The 9,652-nt window shown below is 38.7% G+C and overlaps 1 protein-coding gene across 1 annotated transcript in view; it reads left to right on the top strand.

The window, feature by feature from the left end:
• Positions 1 to 9,652, top strand: part of LOC123252443 (sodium-dependent phosphate transport protein 2B-like) — an 81,393-nt gene that overhangs the window by 49,609 nt on the left and 22,132 nt on the right. The window contains exons 5-6 of the mRNA XM_044681753.1: positions 4,159 to 4,354; positions 5,065 to 5,160. Coding sequence (XP_044537688.1) covers positions 4,159 to 4,354; positions 5,065 to 5,160 — 292 coding nt within the window. The remainder of the gene's footprint in view (positions 1 to 4,158; positions 4,355 to 5,064; positions 5,161 to 9,652) is intronic.

Below are 9,652 nucleotides of genomic sequence, written 5' to 3'. Positions count from 1 at the left end.
TTTATATCCTTGAGTGCATATATTAACAAATTAAGGAGGGCAGAGATTAATGAATTGGGCATGCAACTCAAAAAATTAGAAAGCGAGCAAATGAAAAATCCCCAGATGAAAACTAAATTAGAAATACTAAAAATCAAGGGAGAAATTAATAAAATCGAAAGTAAAAGAACTATTGAATTAATAAATAAGACTACAAGCTGGTATTTTGAAAAAACAGATAAAATAGACAAAGTACTGGTCAATCTAATTAAAAAAACGAAAGAAGAAAACCAAATTGACAGTATCAAAGATGAAAAGGGAGACCTCACCTCTAATGAAGGGGAAATTAAGGCAATCATTAAAAACTATTTTGCCCAATTATATGGCAACAAATATAATAATTTAGGAGATATGGATGAATATTTATAAAAATATAAATTGCCTAGATTAACAGCAGAAGAAATAGAATACCTAAATAATCCCATATCCGAAAAAGAAATTGAACAAACCACCAAAGAACTCCCTAAGAAAAAATTGCCAGGGCCTGATGGATTCACAAGTGAATTCTATCAGACATTCAAAGAGCATCTCATCCCAATACTATACAAATTATTTGATATGATAAGCAAAGAAGGAGTCCTACCAAATTCCTTTTATGACACAAATATGGTACTGATTCCAAAGCCAGGGAGATCAAAAACAGAGAAAGAAAACTACAGACCAATCTCCCTAATGAACATAGATGCAAAAATCTTAAATAGAAAACTAGCAAAGAGACTCCAGCAAGTAATTAAGAAGATCATCACCATGATCAGGTTGGATTTATACCAGGAATGCAAGGATGGTTCAACATTAGGAAAACCATCCACATAATTGACAATATAAATACTTGGGAATCTATCTACCAAAACAAACACAGCAATTATACGAAAACAACTACAAAACACTTTCCAAACAAATAAAACTCAATCTAAATAATTGGAAAGCCATTGATTGCTCATGGGTAGGACGAGCTAACAATAAAAATGACCATTCTACCCAAATTAATTTACCTATTTAGTGCCATATCTATCAAACTACCAAAAAACTTTTTTACTGAATTAGAAAAAAACTATAACAAAGTTCATTTGGAAGAACAAAAGATCAAGAATATCAAGGGAAATAATGAAAAAAAAGTGAAGGAAGGTGGCTGAGCATTACCAGATATTAAACTATACTATAAAGCAGCAGTCATGAATAGGTATGGTACTGGCTAAGAGACAGAAGGGAGTATCAGTGGAATAGACTTGGGGTAAGTGATGTCAGCAAGACAGTGTATGATAAACCCAAAGAGCCCAACTTTTGGGACATGAATCCACTATTTGACAAAAACTGCTGGGAAATTTGGAAAACAATATGGGAGAGATTAGGTTTAGATCAACATCTCACACCCTACACCAAGATAAATTCAGAATGGGTGAATGACTTTACTATAAAGAGGGAAACCATAAATAAGTTAAGTGAACACAGAATAGTATACTTGTCAGTTCTCTGGGAAAGGAAAGATTTTAAAACCAAGCAAGAGTTAGAGAAAATTACAAAATGTAAAATAAATAGTTTTGATTATATTAAACTTAAAAGCTTCTGTACAAACAAAAACAATGTAGTCAAAATCAGAAGGGAAACAACAAATTGGGAAAAAATCTTTATAACAAAAAACTCTGACAGGGGTCTAATTACTCAAATATACAAGTACTTTAAGCAATTGTATACAAAATCAAGCCATTCCCCAATGGATAAATGGGCAAGAGACATGAATAGACAATTTTCAGGCAAAGAAATCAAAAGTATCAATAAGCAATGAGAAAGTGTTTAAATCTCTAATAATTAGAGAAATGCAAATCAAAACAACTCTGAGGTATCACCTCACACCTAGTAGATTGGCTAAAATGAAAGAAGGGGAGAGTAATGAATGCTGGAGGGGATGTGGCAAAATTGGGACATTAATGCATTGCTGGTGGAGTTGTGAACTGATCCAAGAATTCTGGCTGGCAATTTGGAGCTATACTCAAAGGGCTATAAAAGAATGCCTGCCCTTTGATCCAGCCATACTGTTGTTGGATTTGTACCCCAAAGAGATCATAAGTAAACAGACTTGTATGAAAATATTTATAGCTGAGCTTTTTGTGGTGGGAAAGAACTGGAAAAGGAGGGTATGTCCTTCAATTGGGGAATGGCTGAACAAATTGTGGCATATGCTGGTGATGGAATACTACTGTGCTCAAAGGAATAATAAACTGGAGGAATTCCATGTGAACTGGAAAGACCTCCAGGAACTGATGCAGAGTGAAAGGAGCAGAGCCAGAAGAACATTGTACACAGAGAATATACTATGGTAAAATCGAATGTAATGAACTTCTGTACTAGCAGAAAGCAATGACACAGGACAGTTCTGAGGGATCTATGGTAAAGAACGCTACCCACATTTAGAGGAAGGACTGCAGGAGAGGAAATATATAAGAAAAACAACTGCTTGAACGCATGGGTTGATGTGGACATGATTGGGGATGTAGACTCGAAACTACCACACCAATGCAACTAACAATAATTAGGAAATAGGTCTTGATCAATGACACATGTTAAAACCAGTGGAAATGTGCATCAGCCATGGGTGGGGGGAGTTCAGGGGGTGAAGGGGAAAGTGGGAGCATATATCATGTAACCATGTTAAAAATGAATATTAATAAATATTTTTTAAAAAAGAAAACTAATGAAAATAATGAGAAAAAAGCAAAATGGACCATTTCAATAACAAAACAATAAAAATCACAGGATTAGATCAGTAGATTTAGAAAAACCTATTGACAGACTACATCTATTTCACTTGAAAATGGAATAAATGGAGCTTTCTTCTCCTCCTTTTCCTATTCAGCATCATTATCAGACTATTATATTTAGCATTGATAGCATATGTGCAAAAACAAATCTACATATAAACCCTTTGTTAGAATGCTTTTCCATAGAAGGGAAACAAAAATTATCTGTTATACAGTTAGTCATGAATACAGCCCTGAGGTTTTTGTTTGTTTCTTTGTTTGTCTTGACCAAATAAAAAAAAATGATCTAAAACACTTCTGTCTTCTTGTAGTAGCTAGGTCCTACTACTGCTGTGCTTGTCGGAGTTCACAAATCTATTTTAATCTGTAGCTTTCCTGTCACTTCTCTGACCCTCTTCTCCTACTAAATTTTGTTTCCTAACAGTAATTAAAATCTTCCACCACTGCTATAACTACTGCTACTATTAGAACAACTATAACCACCTCTCCAAAGTCACTTCCACTACCACCCCAAAGCTGCCTCCACCTTCTGTGTTTTTATAGTTGTCATAGCCGACACTTCCATCATAGCCACTGCCTTAGTTAGGCAATTGGCAATAGGCAAATTAACAAATTGATATGCTCATAAATTCAAGGGAAAATAGAGTTAAAAGAGTACTACTGGGTAAAACATGAAACAGTAGAATATAAAAACAATAAACATGGAATGGAAAGAATTCGCATTTATTAAGTACCAAATACCTACATGGGTTTCTGTTATTATTTACAAGTCTCTGATCTAATTCACCCTTCATACAATGAGTATACTTGACAACAACATGGTACCTGGGAGGAAAGGACACTTAAATGGGAAATGAGGAGGCCCTTTCCCATGTGACATTGGTTGAGCACATTCCAAGAAGTTCCTTATATTTGAAAGGAAAACATCAACTATGTGGTCTACCTGCTTCACAGAGGTGTTCCCCCAAATACAGAAGAGTTTTGAAACAGGAAACTCTATACCAATGCAAGAAAAGGGTGGTATTACGGTGATGTTTGTGGACTATGGGGTCTTTATTCCCCATGTGCTCTGTCCATTTTGGGGAGGGAAAGGGGGACCTGGATCTATGGTGTCACTGGTGTGTAGAAATTTCCAATGTGGAAATCATACAGTGCTAATGCTGATTGGCAACTGTAGGACTGGTTTGGGTCACTGGAAGTGTTAAATGACTTGCTCTTGGTACTAAACTAGAGGTGGGCCCTGAATCCTGGTATTCCTGATTTTAAGTCATGCTTTTTCATTCTGCACACACTAAGCACTTCATGCTGTGCATTGAATTAACAGAATTGTCATTCTCTCTTTCTTGGGATGTTCTTCCTTTAGGGTTTTTGCAGGCGCTGCTATCCATGCTTTTTTTAATTGGTTGTCAGTGCTGGTGCTACTGCCTGTGGAGTTGATCACAGGCTTCCTCAACCGCATCTCCTATAAATTAACAACATCCATTAAAATCGAGAGTGAAGATGATGCCCTTGCAGTCTTGAAAGGCTTCATACGTTCCATAACAGCATTTATCATCCAGGTGGGCATCTTAGTCTTATTTTGAGTCCGAGTCATTAAGAAGGTGAATTAGCACTTGTGGTGAACTCCATTCACTTGGGAAGGTATTTAAAAATGTCCTCTCCCAATTTGGTAGGGCTAGTTGGATATTCTTATACTACAACTCCCTCATTTCATTCCCAAATAGAATGGAGCTAAGTAGCAAGCACTGAGTTGCTTCTGTTACCACATTAGTAGTTTTGTTCTCCTCAACCACTCTGGTCAAAGAGAGACTCAACTATGCTACCATTTTATGGCTGATACCTTTTTTTTTTTCATGATGTGGACATAATAGAAGCCTTCAGATCAGGTCAAAGGATAAGATCTTCCCCAAATGATGCTTCATTGTTCATTCTATAGCAATCAAACAAAAAGCATTCTTTAAACCCCACCACAATCCAGGCATTGAGGTATACAAAGACAAAAATGAAACACTTATTGGCCTCAAGGAACTGGCAATGTACTGGGCACCTTAAACAGTATAAACTGGCCTCATCCAGTTGCCTAATCAATAAGGCAAAGTTGTATATATTCAGAATAGTTCTTTGGAAATAAGACCTATCCCTCTCCCCTTTACTCACATTCTGGTTTTCTCTTCTGTATACTGGAGTCCTTAGGAGAATAACATTTCATTCACAAATCATAGCTGAGGTAGAGGGAAAATCTTTTCCTCATGTCTGTTGTTTCCAATAGCTGGATAAAAAAGTCTTCACTGAAATTGCTTCAGGATATGAAGGAGCAAAAAACAAGAGGCTAACAAAGATTTGGTGTAAAACTTTTGAAAATGTGGTAAGTATCAGAAAATGATTCCAAGGGCATAGAGAGTGGTTCCTCCTGTGATGTTGAAGGACTGTAAGTGCTCTGGGTTTCCTATAAACTCAGTGCCCACCTAGACCAAAGCTCTAGTCACTCTGCTCTAATTAAAGCTCAGACTAAGGGCAGAATAAGACTTCTCCAAAATAGGGATAAAGCAATTATCTGCCTAGGTCTCCCTTCTGGGGTAACAGAGCTCAGCCTGGGTGCAGCTCAGCTGGCTTTCAGAAATGAGCCAGATGTTGTATAGGTTATTTTCTATTCTTTCAGCAAGTGCTCCATAGCAAGAAGTCTGAAAGTCTTCTCTGGGGATTATGGGGAGGATGAGTTAGAGAAAAAGGGGAAGGTGGGAATTCAGTGGCCAATGGTGCTCATGTCTTCAGGACTGTGAATTGTATCTTCACATAATACCATCCTGTAAAACGGGATTCTTAATCCCTTGCTCTAACTTAACTGGAGAAAGAGCTGGCTGGCTCAGTGGACAGAGAGCCAGGCTTAAAGATAAGAGGTTCTGTTACCATGGAGACCAGCCCACAGATAAAGGACATGGAAACTGCTCTCAGAGAGGAAGTGAGGTAAGAATGACAGTTGGACAGTGAGAGATAAAGGCAAGCAGGAAGTATGAGAAGGCCTTTCACTCTAAGGTTTCCCGAGAGCAGGGTTCTGCTGAGTATCTGATTGAAGGAGAGTGTGTGGGTTGGTAGCTGTCCATTATTTAGTGAGTGTAAAGATGGAATTTTACTGGGGTACAGCAGAACCCCAAGAAAGCAGACCATTGGAATCAAGACTATAAAAGGGGATGCCCCCAAGCAAGGGGAGTTGGTTTTGGGGAGCTGAAAGTAGAAGGAGGTGTGAGCTTGCAATCTCCTGAACCAAGCATACTCAGACCCTTTCTGGCCCTTGGCAACTGATCCCGTGGCCATCTCTGGAGACCTGCCAAGACTGACCCTGCTAACAACAGCTGCTGAGAAATTTCAGAGACTCAATTTGTTAGCCTGTGACTCTATCACAGATACCATCAACTGTCACCTTCAATAATCCCTTAGTTTATCTTGAAATAGTTAGGAAAGAAGGCTTAGTGGACAAAAGGGGAAGCGAATTCAGTTTGGGGCTTTTGCCCTGGCTGGATCAAGAATTTCATAGGCTTCAACAGATAATAGCTATTTCCTATTCCCTCTTCTCTTCACTCCTTCTCCCTTCCTTTAGATCTACATTGTTATTAAAGACATTATATTAAGTCTGATAGCGTTTGGATTCATCTAACAAATATTCAAAGGGAGAACAACAGCTGCTACATTACCTGAGAAGATTCCACCATTTTCAACTGAACTTCTTTTGAAACAGGGAAGAGTTCTGTGGGAGGTTTTTCGGACTATCTCTGTCTGTGAACATCACAGACAGACAAGAGATATCGCTTTCAGCTGAGAAACACATCCTTCATCTAATCCAAGATGATAGGAGTGAATCAATCCAATCCTTACTGGGAAGCCATTGGCTAAAATCCTTCAAAGTAATTAGCAGATCTCCAGTGCTAATCAGTGAGGCATTCCAACTGCCTTCTCTTCCTCACTTATCCCCCACTACAGCAGCTTTGCTTTTTACAATTGGCTGAGCCAGCTAAGGATTCAGTACCCAAATAACATCAACTGGGCAGCCATTACAACAGTTCTTGGGAAAGACTCTGGGATTAGCCATCTTGACACAAGAATTATCAAACAGTATTACTAGTGGGACAAACTTTATTAGATCACAAAGTAAACAGATATAAAAGAAGATGGATTTTTCTCTGGGGAGAATAACCTTTATAATCTTGAGCTGCTCCCTTTTGTTATACAGCTTGTGGAACAGGGTTTATAATCTGTGGATGGTTATGATACCCCAATACCTGCTTGAACTCCTGAGGCTACATGACACATACAAATGGCTTAAAATCAGCCTAGATGAGATTTTTGCATTCATCCCAACATTTGGAGCTGTCGTACTGTCACTGCTGCAATTGTACTGGTCTCAGAAAATTAATCAAACATATCTTTGGCCATGGAGATGAAAGTGCTGCTTTTATTAAGGCTCTCAAAAAACAAATTAAAGATCTGGTAGAGATTATCAGACAACTCAGGGAGGGCAAAGATACAGGGGTCCAGACCATCATGCAAGTAGAATTAGTAGAGGGATCAAGTCAGGGCAAAGACAAATCAAAAGAAAAAGCAAGACTCTGCACAGGGGGCTAAGGCAGCAGTAACTATTTTGACAATATGTGACCAGACAGTGGTACAGCCTAATTCTGGGATTCTCCATGTTAAAGGACACAATCCATTCTCGAGTGGGGACCTAGGAATCTTAAAAAAAGAGAATGCCCCCATTCTATTTGGACCCATTCAAGTCCATAAAAGAATACCAGAAGGCAGTCAGGCTTTATGGTCTCACATTCAAAGACATCAAAATTATTTTATCAGAGTTATTTACCCCCAGTGAAAAGGCTAAGTTCATTGCAGAGACTAGGAGCAACTTGGAGTTGTCATCCCATGGCAATATGGCTTTCTTGTGACATTCTAGGGAGGACATTGCAGAAGTGATGAAAATTCATGCAAAGCATCCTGATAGCTGGGGGCATTTTGATAAATTAAGGCAGGGAGAAACTGAACATCCAAGCACATTTTTAGATAGACTGGTAGAAGCTGGGGAAAATATCCTCAGGTTCTGGGACATGTCTGAAAATAATATCCGGCATGTCAGATGCCAGTTCATAAAAGGCAGTGCACTCTGAATTCAAATTTATTTCAAATTACATTGCCTGGGGTGGGAATCTCTATCTTTAGAAGACCTCAGAAAGATGGCAGCTTATATCCATGCAACCCACAATAGAGAGCCCAAGCCCATGAAGAACACCAATAAGAAGAAAGTATAATAGCTGACCTCAAAAAACAGCTCAAAGAAGCTAAAACAACTTTGAAACAGAAGGAAATTGAGGAAATTAAAAATATGGCACTACAAACACAAAATCTGAGGAACCAGGGGCAAAAGAGTCAAAAGAACACTGCAAAGAAATGCTTCCTCTGCCAAAAATTTGGGCACATTCTTAAGGATGTTTATTACAAGTCCCAGATTAATTTCAACAAGGGTAACAATAATAGAAGGAATACTTACAACAACTCAAGATATAACAACAACAATAGCAATAGATACAACAATAGATCAAAATGCTACGACCACACATGTGCAAGCTCTAGTTGCAGTTCCAGTTTAGCCACAATGGAGAAATATGTTGTACAAGGCAAAAGGCTGCATACAAATTTATGAATCAAGGAAGCTGTGTTAACACTAGAAACAAGAGAAAAGGGATATGAAAGAACAGTAACTGACTCCTGACAATAAAACCCAAGGGTTCCAAATATAAATGGATCCACACCCACAAACCCACTAGTGTTGTGATACACAAGGTAAACTGGGTGCCTACACAAAGGATATGGGAAATGGGTAAAACACACTAGTTGGTAAATGTCAGTTAAAAACAGTTACTGGCCACCACTCAAGGTTATCTCTCTGTGGGTCCTTTCTTGGGCTTTGAGGAAGACAAAGGAAGTAAAGTAAATGTTTTAATAATGAGTTTTAAGGGTTGGGAAGTAAGGGAAAGGTCACGCTAAATCTACTTGTCTAGGGATAAGTTCTAGGGGCTAGAACAGGGGTTGGCAACCTTTTTGGCCGTGAGAGCCATAAACGCCACATTTTTTAAAATGTAATTTTGTGAGAACCATGCAGTGCTCACAGTGCATGCTCCTGTAACAGTACATGCTCCTGTAACAGCACCTGAAAAAAATTGACTTTATAGCTCCTGCAGAAAGAGCCATATCTGGCCCTCAAAAGAGCCAGATATGGCTTGAAAGCCATACTTTGCCGACCCCTGGGCTAGAACATTGGGCAAACACTACAATGACTCTACTTTAAGCTACCAGGAGCAGCCTGTTAGGTCAGAGGGAGGTTGAATGTCTCACTGCAGAGTCCTCTTCAGCTCCAGCAATGATCACAACTTTCCAGGAACCACAGCAAATAAATACCCAAAGAGGTAAAGTCAAGGAGCTGAATTAGTCTGGTATGTCCACCAACCAGAACTAGATTCTTTGCTCAACCTGACCTTTCTCACAGAGTAGATGGTTTTGGCAGGAGACACTTTTCTGGGCTCTTCACTTCCAGCAGCTAAGTGAGCACCTAAATGCCATCAGCTTCATCCAGAGAGTCTCTCAGAAAAATCTCTTTCTCCCTCACTATTCCATGCTTAGAACCTTCAGTATTTTTCCCTGACAGCTATGCCAGCTAACATATCTATTGCTTAACTTTTCCTAATTCCCTCATAACAGATATAAAAGTGAAAAGGCAGGAGAAAAAAAAAGAGAAGCTGGAAAATGTAATAATAAATAATGGGTATGCTTAAGCAAAACGACTATAGGGAAAAGTCATAAGAAGGGATGGAGAT

This window comes from Gracilinanus agilis, chromosome 6, assembly GCF_016433145.1.
Source record: "Gracilinanus agilis isolate LMUSP501 chromosome 6, AgileGrace, whole genome shotgun sequence".
NCBI classification, from domain to species: Eukaryota; Metazoa; Chordata; class Mammalia; order Didelphimorphia; family Didelphidae; genus Gracilinanus; species Gracilinanus agilis.
This window is presented reverse-complemented; position numbering and strand designations above follow the sequence as displayed.